The 20,999-nt window shown below is 39.2% G+C and overlaps 1 protein-coding gene across 1 annotated transcript in view; it reads right to left on the bottom strand.

Moving 5' to 3' along the window:
* Positions 1 to 38: 38 nt before the first annotated feature.
* Pnpla8 (patatin like phospholipase domain containing 8) overlaps positions 39 to 20,999 on the bottom strand; it is a 46,158-nt gene continuing 25,197 nt past the window's right edge. The window contains exons 7-10 of the mRNA XM_021179425.2: positions 18,072 to 18,129; positions 12,176 to 12,370; positions 9,140 to 9,335; positions 39 to 7,351 (exon numbers count right to left, since the gene is read on the bottom strand). Of these exons, the coding sequence (XP_021035084.1) occupies positions 7,077 to 7,351; positions 9,140 to 9,335; positions 12,176 to 12,370; positions 18,072 to 18,129 (724 nt within the window). The 3' untranslated portion in view covers positions 39 to 7,076. The remainder of the gene's footprint in view (positions 7,352 to 9,139; positions 9,336 to 12,175; positions 12,371 to 18,071; positions 18,130 to 20,999) is intronic.

The raw sequence follows: 20,999 nt of genomic DNA, 5'->3' as shown, positions 1-20,999 counted from the left end.
CAATATAGAGACGAGCTAATAAAAGAGATGACAAGAAATTTCATTTAGATAACAAGAAGTTCCATTTTACGAAAATAAAAGCAAGTCCACCAAAATACACCTCTTGGGCTGGTAAGATGACTCAGTGGTTAAAGGTGGTATACTGAGTTCCATTTCTAGAATCCACATGATGGAAGGGAAAGAACCAACTCCAGCTATATGCCATCACCCAGACTAAACAAGTGTAATAAATGTAAAAAAGTGCAAATTACCACTATGGTCAATCCTTAGTAATGGCATCCCACTCCCCACCCCATCTTCCAAACAGTCCTTATTACTTGAAAAGCAGTGAACAGGTCTTGAACTGGGAGGCCACTGATTTTGACCTTATTTAGTTATGAATTTTGCACAAGTTTTTGTGGAGTATCTGCTGGCCTTGTCTGGCTAAACAATAGGACAAGAAACATGCTTGAAGAAGGCTTTTTAGAATGAGTAGATATTGCTCACAGAGTGAGAGAACACAACTCAGTCTTCAAATAAAAGAAACCTTTTGTTCTGTGCTCAATGGGCTCTATCTGAGTTCCTGTTGAAACTAAAGGTGAAAGGACAGTGACAGGCCAGTAATCTTTTGATACTTTCTATAGAGAAGGAAGAGATCCCAGCCATGAGTCCACCTCCCAGCATAGGAAACAAGTTTCACTTACAGAAATAGTTTCAAAGGCATTTTAGTTGGTCCAGCTCTCTATAATAGTACAAAGCGGATGATTTGGTTTAGCCAAACTTAAGAAAAAGACAAAAGGCTAGAACACATGTGGCAGTGCTGAAGAGGCATGAGATACTTCCAAAAGGCTTGTGGCAAGCTGAACTGGAAACGTAATGAGATAAAAATAATTGTCTTAGTTATTTACTGATGAGTACAAATTTCATTTTTGGTTACCCAGGCTCAGAAAGGTGAACACCACATACTCTCTCATTAGCAGATCTTCACTTCCAATTTTTACCTATGTGTATTTATGTGTGAGAGAGTGTATGGTAGAGCCTAGTACACTAGACTGGAGCCCTTGAGAAGGGAAATAAGAGTATTTTTGAGTAGTTGTGAGTAGTAGAAAGTGGCCTAACGAGCCATGAAGAAGCAAATATAAGTTTAACTCCTAGGTAAACTTCACTTTACCAGAACACTTGAAACATACAATTAATTCATCATTATATTCTAACATTCCATTGCTTCATTAGTTCTCAGCATTAGGCACTGGGCATTTCCCACATAATCAAGCATTTTAAGGGATATAGGGCATGTTTAGATGTGTGTGGATTAATTGTATCCTGATATCAGACACGGTCATCCAAAACCGCCAAAGAAACAGCACCTGTGATGTAGAAGAATGCGGCTTCAGTGACGGAGAATAGAACAAGCAAGCTAGTTCTAAACGACGCAACTTTACTAGCACTGTAGAAGAATGAAGCATGTTAAGACTAATCTAAAAACCTGAGACGGGTATAAACTTCTTTGGCTTTTACTTTTTCAACTTGAGCAATTATTAAGAATTCTTCAGAGTGGTCATATGATCAACACAAAAGCAAAATGTTACCCTAGAATACTTTTTTTTTTTTCAGGAATAATTCAATAGTAGAAAAGAAAAAGATAAAACCCTTGCTTAGCAAGGTATTATAGATGAAAACCAAAGCTATTTATCTTGATATAAAATATTTGATCCCTTTTTAATTTTCTTAATATTTTAGTTTGTCAAGATATGGCCTTCTTTGCCTCTCTTCTTTTCTTCCTTATGTAGCTAGGACTACACCTAATAGGCATTCAATAAGATGCTATGCTATGCCTGCCCCCTCTTCTCAGATAACAGGATTATTTTAGATTATTGTCAACCACTTTGTCTTTCACACAAACATAGTAGTAGTATATGCTACAAGAAGAGAGTACTTGTTGACTGTTTTTGTTTGCTTTACTTTAAAAGACGGTCCCTCTATTATGCAGCTCTCTGACTGTCCTGGAACTGATTATATATACCAGAATGGCCTAGAACTCAAGAGGTCTTTGCCTCCTGAGTGCTAGGATTAAAGGCATTTGCCATGCCTAGCAAAGATTCTCATTCATTCATTCATTCATTCATTCACCCATTCATTCACTGTCTTAGGCCTTCTAGAAGATCAGTGTGTGCTCTTAAATATTAAGCCACCTTCTCCATCCTCTGTTAAGAGTTTTATTCTTCTATAAAAGAGATATATTTCTACTTTCATCAAAGTACATTTATAAATTAGGTATTTAAGTGTGTTGATACTGTAGTAGCTGAAAGGATATGACAATATTTTTAATCTTAGGTACAGTATTTAATATTTTGCTTGTTTGTTTTTTGAGACAGGATTTCTCTGTGCAGCCCTGGCTGTACTGGAACTCACTCTGTAGACAAGGCTGGCCTCGAACTCAGAAATCTACCTGTTTCTGCCTCCCAAGTGCTAGGATTAAAGGCGTGCACCACCACTGCTTGGCCAGTATTGAATTTTTGAAAGACTACTACAGATACATTCATACTAGGGTTTCAACTTCTCAATGGCATTGAGAAAACAGTCAAAAACTACTTTGTATTACTTTCATCTCAGTGATGCTCCACAGATCAAGCATAGTGGTGATACTTATACTTTGAAAGGTTCTTGTAAAGACTGTTTTAAATGTCAGTTATTAGACTATCAACCATTTTTGACCACCTAACCTGTTCATATTGAATCAGATTGTAACCTCTAGAATGTATCTATATTACTGACTTGCCTGCTGCAACGAACTATCAGAAAAAGGCAACTTAAAGATGAGTTTATTTTAGCGCATAATTGAGTGCCTTTTTTATCATGGTTCAGGATGGCACTGAGGCAGATGCATGAAGCAGCTATAGTCACAGTGAAGCTGCTGCTAGGAAGCAGAGTGGTGAAGGCTAGGGTTCAGCTTCTTGTACTTGAGTCCAGGATACCAGGTCGTAGAATGGTGCTACCACAGTTATGGGCTTTTTCTCAAGTAACCTAATCTAGATGATCCGTCACAGGCATGCTCACAGAATTACCTCCTAGGTAATTCTAGACTCTATTGACAATATTAACTGTCATATAGCACAGTATGTACTGTCTAAAAGTAAAGAATGAGGTAAAAAGTACAGCTTTTTATAATGAAGAAAAATCAACATTACAGTCAATAGTTGCTTTACTTTTTTTTTTTTTTTCCTGAAGTAGAGCCTCGAATAGTTCAAATTGGCTTTAAACTCACTATGTAGCCCAAACTAGCCTTGAGAAGTCGTGATTATCCTGCCTCTGCTTTCTAACTGGTATGAATACAGGTCTGTACCATCACACCTGGTTTATTATTTTAACTGTGTGTGCAAGCATGAACACATTTGTATGCATGTGCATGCATCCAGTGTGGTCAATCTGTAGGAGCTAGTTCTCTTCTTTGTGGGGTTTTGGAATTCATCAGATTATTAGGCTTGATGGCAGGTGCCTATCACTGAGCCATCGCACTGGTCCAATAATATATTTTTAACAAACCAATTAACCAAACTATTCATGCATATTTGTGGGGTGTGATGAATCTGAAACTCTTCATATCAGTTGAATGGAAGTTAGAGTGAACAAAGCAATCAGTGTGACTTCTAACAGACATACTTATCAAAGCGGTGGACCAACACATGCAAACAGTCTAGCCCAGGAGCATCTGTAGTCTGGAAACTCTTTGTTGGAGTGTGGATAACTCCTGCCAGGAACAGAACAAACTGTTTTTTGATGTGTTTCCTATTTCTTTGTCATGAAAGAGTAACTGCCATAGATTTGCTTCAAAAAAGTCAAATTAAAGAACAGTCTGTTGTATTTAAACTTGGCAGGAAACAATAACAGAAAAGAACACAGAGCAATGAATGAGAAAAGAGTCTGTTGGGATGGGACCAACATGGAATTTTCCAAATGGATTATGTATCCTAACTGCCCAGAGGACAGCTTCAATTTCCTGTATAAGAAATGTATTAGTCATTTTCTAGACAGGAAGTTCCCTCTGAAAGACTGCAATGTTGGCGAACTGGGTAGGAAAGCTCAGGCGTCTTCTCCTTTGCCCCCACCCCCACCCCCTCTCCATGGATTTCTGAGTCCTTTTAGAGCTGTGAACCAGTAGAGTACAATATAGAACCACAAAGCCCTGGGGACTTACAAAAAAGACCCAAGATACAGCAACAAAACTGAACATTGAGACAATTTGCTTTTGTAAAAAGCTGAGGTTAAAAAGACTGAGGTGACATGGACGAGATAAGAACATTCCCTCACCAGCTAAACACATCATCCATCTTCAGTTCCCTAAGCTGCATCTGAAGCCACTCTACAACATTCCAGGAAGTACATTCTAGTTAAAGACAGTGTTTTGATGAGAGTGTGCAATAGCCCTTGTTCTACCTTTCTGAGTCCTGGTACCTTGAAAAGCTTTGTCTAAGAAGGCAACAACACTTGCCTCAAGCTTGCTCAAATGGAAACGTCCTTAGCCCCTTTCCTGGTATGGAGTATGCATGCACGCGTTTGCTATGCTTAGTCAAGCTACTACCAACTGATGCTTGTGGAATACTTCCTATAGATTATAACTAGTCCTCTCCTTCTTTCCTCATGCCTTCTCTGCTCTGTCCTTTTCTCTCTCTTTTTAATTAAATTTGTGTGGGGCACATGTCAGAACGCAAATATGGAGGTCAGGAGACAATTGATGGCAGCTGGTTCTCTCAGCATGTGGGTCTCCAGGTACCAAAAGGCATGAGGTTGGCAGCAAGCGGTTTACCTGTTGAGTTTTACTGCAGGACTTTGTACTGTAGCCCAGGCTGGCCCAGAACTCACTATGTAGTTGAGCTTAACTCAGAGTAGTTATGGGTCCCAGGCTAGTGTTGAGCTCCTGATCATCCTGATGCAGCTTTTCCTGTGTTTTGATTACAGGCGTGCTCAACCATTCCCTGCTATGATTAAAACTATTTCTAGTACACAGTGAGTTAGGACAAATTTTGGATCTCAAATTTTAAGGGTCCTAGCTATGTCTGCAAGCTGTATCATGAATAAAAGGAAGGAAAGTGACTGTGAGCTGCTCCCTCCTGTTACCAAGGTTGGAAGAGTCCTGAAACCTCTCAGAATGCATTCAGGCTTTTGCGACCTCTTTTCCAGTCAAAAGCTTTCTATGATGTCTAATTTCTCATGGATCAAAAGGTATTGGGGGAGGGAGGAAGGGAGGGAGGAGAGCAGTGCTGACTCTGACCTAGCCACAGTACTCTCTACTCCTGTGGCCTCTACAGACAACTCCAAGTTTTGATGCTTAATAAAGAATAGTATCTGTTATTTATTTTTAAAAATTGATTTCTCAAACAGTCAGCAAGGTCTGAGATCAAAATAATACTTCATAATCTGCGTAAGACTAAAAACTCATTTCTATGTCTCTCTTTTATAGGCTGCTTTTAGAATGATTTTTGGGCAAAGAGCACTTCCTTCTTTATAAAATAAAGGTTGTATCAGGGACTTACTCAGTTCTTTGGATAACCAGTATCAGCTACCAATGGAGACAAGAATAAACAAAACCCTGTATAACATACAAATGGCCATGCTTTGTTAGAAGGAAAGTTCATACGTGGCACCCAATATGTGGCTGAACAAAAACACTGTGGCCCGACCTGAGTACCCTTAGCAATGACTCGCAAAGCACAAACCAGGAAGAGTGGATTTAGGTGGCAAAGCATGAACTATCTATACCAGGTGAGAACAAGAGCACACTCACATGGGCCACAGAGTAGCTTGTGCTTGAAATCTGCTATCACAGAGAATCCCAGACCGTGCAGATTACCATTAGCTTCTATTTTTCATAAGTCAGTCTGGTTACATAGAAGTTTGTTTGTATTTAAAAGCTAAAAGGAAGTGTTTAGATTATCTTCTGAAATAACTGGGAGCTTATTGATCTAGTTCTTAAAAAATAAAGGAGAAGAAACGAAATTTGACAACTAGCTTTCGTCCTTTTATGAATCAAAGAGCTGAATCTTACAAGCTGTCCACTGTCTTCAAGGTCATGCACAGGGGCTGGCTACTCAGCCGACTACCTCCCACATTCTCAACCACTCCCCGCTCTCACAAGCACTATGACAACAGAAGCAGCACTGTTAGTTATGTGTAGTAAGCAAAGGATATACACCTTGATTAACTTTTCATAAAAATTTTCAATTCAATATAAAGATTTACAAGGGAAATAATACAGTGAATAATACCTATGGCACCATGTTCAACTTTTGTAAATCTAACTAGACTAATATTTCTTCATAAATGCTACAAGAAACCAGGCAACCATTATGAGCAATTAAAATAAAAACGTTAAAATGGCATTAGCCTTGAACAATTGGTCACTTCAATAATTTATTTTTGTTAATGATAAGAATATTTTCTCAGTAAAATTGAATAATCAATTCTGTAACAGGAAATGATAAGAGCATTTGATCTACAAAAGTGAACATTATCTTGAAATTTCAAGAAAAAGTTAGTTCACTGGAAATTCTTCAATCTTTTTGAATAGAAAACTGTCCAGTTTTTTCATATTTCAAACATAAATGTATTTTAATAAAGAAAATCCCATTTCCTATATCTCTTTCAGTGATTATTACAGTGAAAAGTAACACATGGATTGTGGGCGCACCTAGTGAAATGCTAAGTAGTGTAAATGGAAAGACATGAAAGAAAATCAAGTCACACAAATTCCACATGATTGAAACGAGTAAAAGCAAAGGCTGAAGTGTAACATCCCCCATTTCTTGTTTGGCACATATATTACAACATTCAAACAGTAAACAACTTAAGACCAATAGATACTAAAACCACTAGCACAGTAATAAAATGCCTAAAGGTTATGAACATCTTAATACCTAATTCCCACATAACTTGTGTTACCAATCATATCTTCCATGAGGATCGAGCTGTTCAAAGCATTATCTGATTCAGGATAACTCACTAAGTGTCCTATAGAAAACTCATGTTGAATCACACCGTTTCTCTCTAAACTGGTGGATCTTTTGATGGCCTTCACTTATGAGAACACATGTGTACCCTACTCACAATTTTGAAAAAAATGGAAGGCCTTCATACATGTCACTTTTTAATTTTATCCAATCATTGATCTTCTGAAGAGTTGTTTTTTCTTGACTTAATATTTTTGCAACTTTTTTCATCTTTTGATCATTTCTTTCTATATACTTCATCCCTTCCAGCTGAAGCTGGTCCAGTTTTTCATCCCGGCTTTCATCTAGGGGTATGTTTTCACATATCACAGGATTAAATCTAAAATACGTGTCAGAAGGCAACAGGCCATCAAGCATGATATGGACTTCTGTTAAAACAAAAATGAAAAAGGGTTGGTAAGAAAAGGTATGAGGTAAGTTATTTTTAAGTGATCCATTAATTTTCTCATTTAAAATTATCTTCATTTTAGGCGCATTACAAACATTTTATTTTACTCACAAGAGGTTCAACCTACATCAAAAGCAAATCTACAAATTACAATTTACTTTCCAAATACTTCATAGAGTTTGCTCAGGTAGGGATCCTGTGTGACTACTCTCCTTGATGAAATGACTTCTTTCCTTTTCTATTTCCTTTTTTGGGGGATCATCTTCATTGGGATTTTTTTTTTTTTTTTTTTGGTTTTTTGAGACAGGGTTTCTCTGTATAGCCCTGGCTGTCCTGGAACTCACTTTGTAGACCAGGCTGGCCTCGAACTCAGAAATCCCCTTGCCTCTACTTCCCAGTGTTGGCATACACCACCACTGAGCGATCTTTTCAGCCCCAAAAGTGCTGAATCTTAATATGCATAAATATATAGCCCAAGCCAGGCGTGGTGGTGCACACCTTTAATCCCAGCACTCGGGAGGCAGAGGCAGGCGGATTTCTGAGTTCGAGGCCAGCCTGGTCTACAAAGTGAGTTCCAGGATAGCCAGGGCTATACAGAGAAACCCTGTCTCGAAAAACCAAAAAAAGTCTGAGGTCTGAGGTTGAATCTCAGGGCCTCACAAATGCCAGGCAACAACTCTAATTCTGAGCTACACTTCCACGTTCTCCTTACATTCTAATAAGCACAGAAAGATATGTAATAAATAAATATATAACATATAGCTGTAAGAGGAAAATGTGCTTGGACAGGGAGGAAGAAGAGCAGCTGGGTAAGTGGCTGGAATAAGAAGATGAGGAAATGGGCTGGAGAGAAGGCTCTTCGGTTAAGAGCACTGACTGCTCTTCCAAAGGTCCTGAGTTCAAATCCCAGCAACATGGTGGCTCACAACCATAATGAGATCTGATGCCCTTTTCTGGAATGTCTGAAGACAGCTACAGTGTACTTTCATATAATAAATACATAAAGATCTAAAAAAAAAAAAGGTGAGGAAACTGAAGTAGTCTGGAAAGGTCTCTGGAGAACAAAGCAGACAGCCTGAATAACGCAAAGGCCACACATCTGTCTGAAGAGAGAGCCTTTATAGGGACACTCCAGCAATAGCAGAGACCATGAGGCCCGTGAGTTCTTAGAAAGTATGGAGAACAGTAAGGATTAATGTGGTAGATATACTTAGGGATAGAAATGGCACATTCAGGGGTTCAGTTTTATAAGGTCTGGTGTTAGTGGAGGAAGACTTTTGGACTTTGTTCCACAGACAGAAAGCCTAGAGAGATTTATGAAGAGGAAGGACAACTGATATTTTAATGGCCTACATTGGTCCTTTCTAGACTATACTAGAAGGGCAGCAAGAGCAGAAACAAGAAAGTGTTCTAATGCCAGGTGACTTCCACATTTGTCAGAATCCAATTATCTTAATCCTCCAACGGTTCCAGTTATTATCTAAACATTTAACCCATCTAACCCTTGTTGCTTTTCTTTTTCTTAACTGGCAAGTCTCCACCTGAGCTTTTGTGCCAGGTCAGCTTTCCGTGCGTCTTTAACGCTCTTTAACGCTAAGCGAGCAGAGTAGTCTCTTTAGGATCACTGAACAAAGGAAGGGAGATTAGCTCCTATGCGCTTCCTAAGCTCACGCTACAGACCTAAACCACTCTTTCACAGTTGAGATCACAGTGTACCTAAATCAAAATACTGTGATGAAGTGTCTGACGGTAGCACAGAAAGACTAACCCTCTGTATCTGTAGCACTGCTGATAACATTAGAGAGCTTGGTCTTCAGGCTCGTGTATGTTGAGGTATTCCTCACATCACTCTCATACCGTCCTGTACCCAAGGATACTATACACTCGAGTGGGGTATCTGGCCAGATGCATTTACATTCATGAAGGGCCAGGGCCGAAGGGTTATTCAGAAGCAAACCTCCATCCTGTAAAACACAAGCCATAAGAGCAGTCAGTTCAGTACTTACTCTAGGGGAAGCCTATCACTGTAGTGATTGACTTACGACAAGACGATCCTTTCAAATGAGTTGATTCATATGCTACAGCTGTAAAACCCACTATCTAGAAGGATAAGTTTTAGTTTCCTATTTTGAATGACTTTTTGGATTGCTTTATGTATGCTGCTTAAAAATACTGAAATGAACTAAAAATTGTAAAAACATTTTCATGTGTCTTTATTTACTAATTGTGTGTGCACCCACATGAAGGTAAGAGGAAAACTGCCATGTGGGTCCTGGAGATTGAACTCAGGTCATTGAACTTGGAAGCAAGTACCTCTAACCACTGAGCCTCTTGCCAATCCCTGAACCAAACAACTTTTAAAGACACTAAGGTAGTTAACAGTTAATAAGAACAAAACAATCTCTCACAACTTGAGTGTATCAAATTAACTGAAATTTAAACAAAATAATTTTAAGGTATGATATCCACAGTACAGCTATGACCTGAAGAAAGTAGGAGAAAGTTCAAACCTCTAAGTCAGTGGTTCTCGACATGTGGGTCATGACCCTTTTGGGTGGTCTAATGACCCTTTCATAGAGGTCACCCGACCATTGGAAAACAGATATTCATATTTCATAACAGTAGCAAAATTATAGTTATAAAGTAGCAAAAAGAATAAGTTTATGGTTGGGGTCACAACATGAGGAACTATATTAAAGGGTCACAGCATTAAGAAGGCTGAGAACCTCTATTCTAAGTGTTTATCAGTAGCAACATGATTTTAAAGAATTCAAAAATATAAAATACGCTGATAGAATATGCTGTAAAAACCACTGAATCTCAATCGGGGTTGAATACTATAAAAATAAGGAAGTATTTAAAATTACGGCCAAACTGTAAGAATGAATCATACAATAATATTTAAATCTATTTCATTACTATATTGTATATTGAACTTAAAATCTGGGGACATACATCTGGTTGAAGATATTTTAAGTAACTACACAGGCTTCTTTCTGTATGCCTTCCATATATACTCCTGTGGGGCATTTGGCTATACACAGACAGTCTGGTTTCCAGTTGAGCTGAGGTCTGATAATGGTGATAATTCACCTATGAGATACAATAGGTATTCCCTCATGCTCCTGGAACTCTGGCTCCTGCTTAAGTTATTGCCCCTCCCCTCCCCCCACCCCCAGCCCCCACAAGAGAAGCATGGCTAGAAGTCACATACACAATGTCCCAAGCTTCTGACCTTCAGGCTAGATTCCTCCCCAGTTACCTAGCAACAGAAAAGATAGCTGCTCACTTTAAAGGGGGCTGTTTGGCCCCTCCTTGCTCTCTCTCTCACCCCTCTCACTCCTTTGTTCTCTTGCTCTTACTCTCCTCTCCTCTCACTCTTACTCTCTCTTTCTCTCTAGCCTTTCCTCCCCCCTCTTTTCTACCTTCTCTCTTCCCCCTGCCTTTCTATAATAAAGCTCTAAAATCATAAACAGTCCCTGCTTATCAAGGCTGCGCTCACTCTCACATGCATGGGAACCTCTCTTCCCTCAGCCCTCTCTCCCATAACCCTGGGCTACAGGGTGTACCCTGGGACACCTTTTGGTTTTGGGGGCTGCCCCTTGTCCACCCCTGAGGAGTGGGTCAAAGGCTTGGATGCCCACCCAGGGCTGAGTGGAAAGCATCTGCCTGTCCAGAGCATAGGTGGAACTCTGGCGGGACATGGCTATCCTCCCACTCTTCCCTTGGGCCCCTTTTTAGTTCCCACATATTCCCATTGTAGATGTTTGATTTGTTACTGTGTGTCACTTAGTTTTTGAGTTTCTGAGAGTACCTCTGATTAGCAAAAGTTTCTAATTTTGATAAAGTCTGCTGTACCAGTGACTTTTGTGGATGGACAGTAACTTTAAAAAAAAAAAATAACTGTTAGGAATCTACTTAACCTTAGATCACAACACTGCTCTTCTAAATGTTTTACACTTTAAACTACAATATTCACTTACTACTAGTGAATATTGTTGATATAATTTGTGAGGTTTCTGTCAAAATTAGAATCCACTAAATGTTCTTGGTATAAGCTGTGAGGTTTGGAGAGAGTGTGGGAGAGGCAGAAAGAGGACCACCCTTCTGCAGGCAACAACAGTGATATCTTTCAAACCAATTTGTCAAGAAGAGTATCCTTGGGGCTGTGAAGATGCTTTAGTGGATAAAGTGCCTGCTATTCAAGTAACAGAACCTGAGTTCAGATACCAAGCACCTATTGTGGTGGCACACATTGTATTTGTAACCTCAGCACTGGAAGGTAGAGATAGGCAGATTGCTGGGGCCTACTGACCAGCCAGTCTAGTCAGCTTTGGGTTCCATGAGAGACCTTTTCTCAACAAACAAGCTGGAAAGCAAAGACACTTAATTAAGTTAACCGCTGGTATTCACAGATTGTTCACATGTACTATATACACATGCATAGCTCGTTCCACAAAAGTACTATCCATATAGCTCATATGCACATAGGTCTATTTCTGGACTCTGTTCTACTTCACACCTGACTTCCCCCCAACCTCCAACACACACACATTGACCAAACTTCCTCAAATAACAGTCTAACAAGCACTCACACTAGAAATTCCCTTTGTTGATCCTTGTGAAGTGTCATAACAATAAGTAATTTCTGACTTAAAAAAAAAAACTTTGAAAATAATTTTGAGATTTGAATATAAGTTCCTCCTTTCCATTCCTCTGTTAAATCCCTCCCACATAACCCTATTTGCTTTCATGCTGATTGAAACATTAAAGAGTTTAAAGAGAGTCACACAGATCAACTTACTTGATGAAGATCACTCCCCAGCGCATATTCTGCAAAGTAGCCTGGAGCAGCTGATGAGGCTCTTATGGCCTGCCACATTTTATACTGACAGCCTCCTAAATAGTGAGAGTTGGTGCCAGGAAAATGACCATAGTTTCTGAACACAAAAGCTTTTGGTGTTTGTCCTCTGTTTACTATGGTACTTATAGCAGCTACCTAGAGAGTTAAAAAGTAAGCAAAAAATATGACCATTAACCATAAATATCTAGATTTTTTAAAAAATTTATTTATTTATTACATGTAAGTACACTGTAGCTGTCTTCTGACACTCCAGAAGAGGGAGTCAGATCTCATTACGGGTGGTTGTGAGCCACCATGTGGTTGCTGGGATTTGAACTTTGGACCTTCGGAAAAGCAGTCGGTGCTCTTACCCACTGAGCCATCTCACCAGCCCTAGATTTTTTTTAAAAAAACTGAATACTATCTATTATTATTCATTTGTTAAAGGCAAGGAGCCTTATTCTGTAGTCCTACTTGGCCTAAAACTCATCATATAACCTACACTGGCCTTGGAACTTGTGCAATTCTCCTGCTTAAACCTCCTAAGTGCTGCAATTACAGTGTGAAGTACCATGGCCAGCTGAATACTATTTAGCGATATATATCAACAAGACAACAAGAACAATGTGTGAACACAAAAATACTTATAGAAAACTACATGTGTGTTATAGGAGAAAGAAAAGATAAAAAAAGAAGAAGGTTTGACACAAGTTTGAGATATATTAGATGAGAACAGTAATAGAAGATGCATTTGAATATATGATTTTATTTAAGATGATTCAGAAAGACACATTTCTAAAGTCATAACTGATATAATAGTGTTGACAATTTATTCCTAGAATTCAACAAATGCAGTATTTTGAATGTAATTTACAAAAAAAAATTTCATGTGCTTTGAAAATATTTTGAGATTCCATCTTACACTTACCACAATGACTAAGGTCAATAACACAAGTGACACTCATGCTTACAAAGATGTGGAATAAGGAGAACATTCCATAGCTGGTGGGAGTGCAGACTAGTACAGCCACTATGAAGATTGCTCAGAAAATTGGGGCTCCATCTACCTCATGACTCAGCTACATCACTCTTGGCCATACACCCAAAGGATGCTTCATTCTACCACAAAGATCCCTGATTAACCATATTCACTGCTGCTCTATTACAACAGCCAGAAACTGGAAGCCACCTAACGTCCCTCAGTAGAAGAATGGATAAAGAAAATGGGGTACATTTACACAATGGAATGTTACTCAACAGTTCAAAAAAAAAAAAAAGAGATTTGCAGGCAAATGAACGGAACTAGAAGAAAACATCCTGAGTGAGGTAACCCAGACCCTGAAAGATATATATGGTTACATATTCACACATGTATGTGGGTATTAGTCATAAATAAATGATAACCAACCTATATTCCACAAACCCTAGAAGGTTAGGTATAGGGGGAAGGACTAAAGGACTAAAAGGGAATCAGATGGGTCTCCCTAGGAGGGGGAAATAGAACAGATTTTACAGGTGCACAGGGGGTGGGTGGGAGAGGAAATGGAAGGATAAAGTAGGGCAGGGGAGGGGAGATAGTGTTGAAGGAGGAAATGCAGGAGAAACAGATGAAATTAAGGGGCGCTTGAGTGATGATATGGAAACACAGTGCAGTAGAAACTTCCTAAAACATGTGAAGCAATCCTAATGAAGTCTCCTAATAATGGAGGATACAGACTCCCAACTGGCCACCTCTTGTCACCAACAAGGCTTCCAGTACCAGGACTAGGTTGCATTCAATTAACCTGTTGACCAATGGGGTCCCATTGAAATCCCCAAACACACCCAGACTGTTGCTAAGAGGTTGCTCTCCACAAACTGACAGCCAGTGACACCGCTGAGCACAACACGCACACAACACATTGACCATGGAGCAATGGAGCAGGTGCCTATATGGAATCTTCAGTTCTACATTCTAGTGCCTTTGGTACAGGAAGTTATTCTACTGGATTCCAAAAGAAACATAAACTCAAACCTAGCTATAAAACCTCTGACCTACAATCTGTTCTCCCTGCAAGATATGCTATCATAATGGTGGCACAGAACTTGTGGGAGCAGTCGACCAATGTCTGATTTGACTTAAGGCCCACTCCACAAGACAGAACCCATATCCAATACTGCCTGGGTGACCAAGAACCTGAGATTAGATAGTCCAAAAACCTAGGGTAAAACAAAGCACTTCTGGTATAAAAGAAAACAGTATCAATAAAATAATCCCAATACTTTGCTATACTCATAGATCCATGCCTTATTCAGTCTTCAGCAGAGAGGCTTCCTCCTACAGGAGACAGGAGACTCATAGCTAGTCATTATGTAGAATGAGAGTCATTGGAACACACAGCTCTAAATGAGATGTCTTCATCAAATCTCTCCCCTTAGAGCTGAGGGAACCCCTCAGAAGAGGAGACACATCGGAACAAGTCCATGAATGAGGCTGTGTGAGAGGATTTCCGAGCCTTTTTAAGAAAAGTCCAAGTAAACAAGACAAAAGTCTTGTACTCTATGTTCCTCCCTAAGACGGGCTGTTCTCGGAATGTGCTCCTCCCTGATGTAGTGGATATGATAGTTTACTTCAGATTACTCATTACAAGTGGCAAGTCATCATTTGTTTATATTATCTGTATAGGAAAACATATTTTCACCTGCAGCTTAGGATTATATACAGCTTGAACTCACAAAAAACTTCACCCAGGTGACTTTCCTTAACCCTCGGGGTATAAATTGTCTGATGCTCTGAATAAAGAAGGTTCTTTCTTTTCTTTCTTTTTCTTTCTTTCATAAAGGCGGTTCTTGAGTGAGACTTTATTCTATCTTATTTACTGGCTCCATTCTTCTAGGTCTTATCACCAACTAGAGCAGCAACTGGGGTGGAAAAGCACAGGAGCCAGAGGGGATGAAGCATACTAGGAGACTAAGACCCTTTGAATCAACTGAGCAAGGCTCATATAAGCTCAGAGGCTGAAGCAAAAAGCACAGGTCTTGCACAGGTCTGCACTAGGTCCTATGCATATACATTATAGCTTTCAGTTTAGTATTTTCATTGGACTCCTTTTAAGTTCCTGAACAAGTGGGTCTCAAATTCCTATGCCTACTCTTGGGGCACTTTCCTTCTGTTGGGATGCCTTGTTCAGATTCAACGTGATGGGCTTTGCTTTGTCTTATTATATTTTATTTTGCCATGCCTGGCTGTCTTCTCTTAGAAGCCTGCTCTTTTCTAATGAGAGATATAAAAGGAGTGGATCTGAAGGGAAGGGGAGATGGGAAGGGACAGAGAACAGAGGGAGGGAAAATTGTAGTCAGGATATATTATATGAGAAAAGAATCTATTTTCAATAAAATAAAAGAATGAGGAAATATGATTTTAGTAAAGTCACAGCATAGTCCTGCACAAGTTCTCAAAGCTTTCAAATGACAGGCCGAATTTTTCCTGTTCTATGTCAAACCCAGTCCTGGTCCTGTTTGTTTTGTCATTTAATAAACAAAGGTCCTATCCTAGATTTCTAGACTTCATGACTCTTTGTCATCTATGGATACCAGCTGGCCATTCACTAAAATCCAAAGGGTCTCTCTGTAACTGAGATACAGAAAAAAAGAGGATTAAGAATCCTATCGAGGACTGGAGAGATGGCTCAGTGGTTAAGAGCACTGACTGTTCTTCTGGAGGTCCTGAGTTCAAATCCCAGCAACCACATGGTAGCTCACAACCATCTGTAATGTGATTGGATGCCCTCTTCTGGTGTGTCTGGAGACAACAACAGTGTACTTACATATAATAAATAAATCTTTAAAAAAAAAAAAAGAATCCTATCAATAGCTGTCTGCTCTATTACAACAACAACAACAAAAAAAACCTTTGCAAATGGCTCAAGATTTCCCATACACATCTATTCTTTTACCCAAAGTTAACAACTTCCCATAATTTGTAAACAAGTATTCAAACAAAAACAGAGGCCCAGTAATCCAGAAGAACAAACCAGAGGGGTAGGTAGGGTACATCCTAGGGTCCTCTCCCAAGGAATGAAGTCATCTCTTTGTTGTGGCCTTCAGGAGCACTGTGTGATGTAATCTGCCTACTGTTCCAGTCTCATTCCACATGCTGCCCTCAGATCTTTGGGCTAGTCTCTGGGAAAGCTTACAGTTCCTGGAATTCTCTTTGAGCCCTGCATAGACCACTTTCTTTGTCCTTTTGCCAGGAATGCTCCTACTTACTAGCCTTCACAATGAGGTCTCACAAAGTAGCCTTCCTTACATCCCTTGAAATGTATGCTTTCAGAGAACTGCGAGTTTGGTCCACAGCACCCATTTCAGGACTACTTCATTTGTGAGATTATTTATTTAACAGTCACATTAAGAAGATAATTTACAGCCCCGTGGTCCCATGTAAGTGTCTAGATCACTTTACTATTTTAACATAATAACTAATACAATATTATCAGAAATAAAGCCACTAAAGATCAACATATACAGTACACTTACAAATCATCTTTGTGTCTATACACTTTGAAAGCACTGTGATTCTAATAAAGCCTTAGTATTATTATGCACAAATTCAGTGCTATCACAAACAGGGAAGTCACAAACATGAAGGTATAAAAGTGATGAAGTTAAATATTCATGGGAGCAAATATGGAGACAAAGTATGGAGTACAGACTGAGAGAAAGACCATCCACAGACTGCCCCACCTGGGGATCCATCCCATATACAGTCACCAAAAACCCAAACACTATTGTGGATGCCAACAAGTGCTTGCTGACAGCAGCCTGATATAACTGTCTCCTTAGAGACTCTGCTAGAGACTGACAAATACAGAGGTGAATGCTGCCAGCCAACCATTGGACTGAGCATGGGGTCCCCAGTGGAGGAGTTAAGAGAAAGGACTGAAGGAGCTGAAGTGGTTTGCAACCCCATAGTAAGAACAACATTATCAACCAACTAGTACCCCCAGATCTCCCAGGGACTAAACCACCAACCAGAGTACACATGGATGGACCCATGGCTCCAGCTGCATATGTAGCAGAGGATGGCCTTGTTGGGCATCAATGGGAGTCAAGGCCCTTGGTCCTGTGAAGGCTTGATGCCCCAGTGTAGGTGAATTCGTAGGGAGGCGTGAGTGGGTGGGGGAAACACCCTCTTAGAAGCAGGGGGAGGGGTGATGGACTAGGGAGTTTGGGGGGGGCAGGATAACATTTGAAATGTAAATAAAGGAAATATCCAATAATTAAAAAAAAGACATCTACAAAAAAAGAAGTGATGAAGTTACAAAGACTAGCAGAAGGAGTGCTATCTTGATTTTGCATCCTAATAGCTTGCCATTCAATAGTAACTATAAGCCATGTGGGATTTCTAGGCACATCAATTATAATCCTCAAGCAAACAATTATTGTTAACACTAAGCTAAAACAATTTCAGATTGTGAAGTTTCAAACAAATAAAACAAACTACATAGAGGCATACCTAAATGACTCCATTTTTAAAAATTAGGATTCCATTTGTATATTAATATAACCCTGTTGATTTTACATATTATATAAAACTTACCTTTGAAAAGCTAAGATAGAAAAATACTTTAATTTTCCTTAACTCGACTAGATTTTGTTAAAATAATGATAAAATATTCTATATTTCCAGTCTTGATTAATTTTTTTAAACTTTTATTACTTTTATTTCAAACTATCTAGTAATTGCATCCTGTATTTTAATAGAATGACCTAATAGATAAGGATTCAATAATATCTATTACAAGAAGTTCACAAGACTTTCTCACAATACATGTTTTTCCCGGACTCTGTGATGCTCTGCCTAAGAGACTTCACTCACCTTAGGACATGCGGGGTTTCTTGCTGTTTCAATCATTAGTGCAGATCCAATTCTATCCCTTTAGCAAACAAGAACACATGAGTTATAGCAAACTACTTTATCTCAATCAAGAACTATACACTTGCCTATAGCTTAGTGGTTGGCATGTATAAGCCAAACCAACACTTTCCAAAGATACTTTTGTTCATGCTGCTTTATCATAATAATAAAAGGCAAACTAGGATATATTCCTCCTTTAAAAATTACATTAAAGAGAAAATAGGATAAAATAAAGTATTTTCTTTAAGAAGGTATTCTGACCCATTAGATGGCTTAGTATGAATTGGCTTGAGTTCATTTGTAGGAACCCACATGGTAGAGAAAACAGTGTAGTACAAATATCCACACACAAATATCCACACACAATAAATAAATGTAAAAAATGGTTGAATATACTTTTCAATATACAGCTAATATATTCACAATATAATGAGAACTGCCTTAATATGAAAATAAGCAAAAGATCATATCCATAAAATTCACAAAAAGGTTGATGGCCACTAAAAACCTCCCAAACTCATATATTTAAAAAATTAAATTATTTGGTTTTGTAAAATAGAAATAAAACAGTTTGGTGCTGGAAAATGGGTAAACCAGGATCCTCTTTTAAAGAACAAGTCAGCTACATACATACATGTACTCGAGACTTTTATCTAAGAATTTCATACATGTGTTAATGTGTCTGAACCAAGTCTACCTGGATTCCTTGCTCTCCAAGTCCTTCTCTCTCCCCATCACCACTTTCCCCTCCCAAATACATGTGCTCTCTTATTCTCAAAACTTTCAAAATATGTGTCACATTTCTGTCAGAGTTTTATGTCTAGGATTTTTCGTTAAAGATTATCAGCAGGCTTAAGTTAACATATCCATTTGTAAACTACAAAAATAAGACATCGTGTCTTTTTCTAATAGGAAATATGTTAAACCAAAAATAATACATTAGTAAAATGAGATAATGAGCAACCATTAAAAATGATTGCAATATATATATTAATGAGAGATCACCTGTGAAGATGTTAAGTGGAAGTACAGGGTGTGTGCATTATCATCTCCACTGGAGGGGAGAGGGATACACACAGGCACACATGTAGATACTTGTTTGGCTACACAGTCTAGAGGGGAATGCTAAGTGCTTTTGTTCTTAGTGGGATTGTTGTTATTTTCAGTGTTTTCTTTAATGTTTCATTATTTTGAAAGACAGCGTTTGAACAAATGAGCATTTCCTATAAATTAACAAGATTGATACATTCTGAAACGATGGCCGAAGTTTAAAGTTTTCTACCATCGCTAATCCTAATCACAAAAGGACGATAAACATAAATTTTATATGTTCATAAATATCCCAAGTAGAAATTCTTTAAAAAATGATACCAGCCCACTTTGGAATATAGTGTTTTGTTTTATTTTTTCAAAGTACTACTAGCTTTAATAACTTTGAAAACTAGGGAAAGTATAAATTTACAAGTATAAAATAACTTCAGCTGTATAAACTAAGCGTGCTAGGGAGATGTCTCCTGAAGCATGAGAATCACAGTGTGCATCCTCAAAGCTCACAAAGAAATCTGAGCATGGTGACATGAGAGAGGTAGACAGGTAGATCCCGGAAACTTCATGGCCAGTCAGCCTAGCCTGCTTAGCCAAGCTCCAACCTAGCAAAAGGATCCTGTCTCCAGCAAATGGTGGACAGCACCTGAGTAAAAACACTGGAGGCTGACCTCTGACCTGCACCTGCACACAGGTATGCATGTGCCCACACATGCGCACCCCCATACAAACATTTATCCACAGTCCACATAAACACAAATTTAATCAAGAAAAAAACGTAATATATTACAGGTTATACAGCTTTCAATAATATATTTGGGGTGATTTAAATTTCTACTTTCCACTTCTAGTTTTGATTTTATTGCAATATCTTAGTATTGATTTTATTCTGGAAATAAATTTCAATATCATAGGCTGTTTCAGATTAATGACTTGAGAATAGATTGTAAGACAAAGAAAAACAACAGTATACAAATATAATGTATGTACAATATGGCCTCATATTTTTTTAAAAGGCATTTACTATGAGCAAGGGAGAGGACGCCACCTGTGAAATTCCTTCCCAGGAGCATGAAGACCCAAGCTCAGGTCCCCAGAACCCATGGCATGGCGGTGTGGACCTGTAATTCTAGCACTGGGGGAGTGGCACAGGTGGATCCTTGGGGCTTGTTTACTGTCAGTCTAGGCAAACTGATGACCTCCAGGTTTTCTGAAAGACCCTGTCTCCAAAAATAAGTAGGGCTGGAAAGATGACTCAGTGGGTAAAGGCACTTGTTTCACAAGTCTGCCACCCTGACTTCAATCCCTAGACTACATGAAAAGGTAGAAGAGAACTGACTCCACAAAGCTGTCCTCTGGCCTCCACATACATGCCACAGTACATTTATGTGGTGGTCAGAATATGCTTGCCCAGTGGGGAGTGGCACTATTAAGAGTCATGGCCTTATTGGAAGAAGTGTATCACTGTGGAGGCGAGGCTTTGAGGTCTCATATACATGCTCTAGTCTGGCCAGTATGATCCAGAGCCTCCTCCAGCTGCCTGCAGGAGATAGTCTCTTTCTGGCTGCCTTCAGATCAAAATGTAGACTTCTCAGCTCCTCCAGCACTATGTCTGCCTGAAGTCTGCCATATATCCTGCCATTATGATAATTGACTGAACCTCTGAAACTGTAAGCTAGCTCCGATTAAATACTTTCTCATATAAGAATTACCTTGGTCTAGCCGGGCGTGGTGGCGCACGCCTTTAGTCCCAGCACTCGGGAGGCAGAGGCAGGCGGATTTCTGAGTTCGAGGCCAGCCTGGTCTACAAAGTGAGTGCCAGGACAGCCAGGGCTACACAGAGAA

The sequence above is a fragment of the Mus caroli genome, chromosome 12 (genome assembly GCF_900094665.2).
Source record: "Mus caroli chromosome 12, CAROLI_EIJ_v1.1, whole genome shotgun sequence".
In the NCBI taxonomy this organism is placed as follows: Eukaryota; Metazoa; Chordata; class Mammalia; order Rodentia; family Muridae; genus Mus; species Mus caroli.
This window is presented reverse-complemented; position numbering and strand designations above follow the sequence as displayed.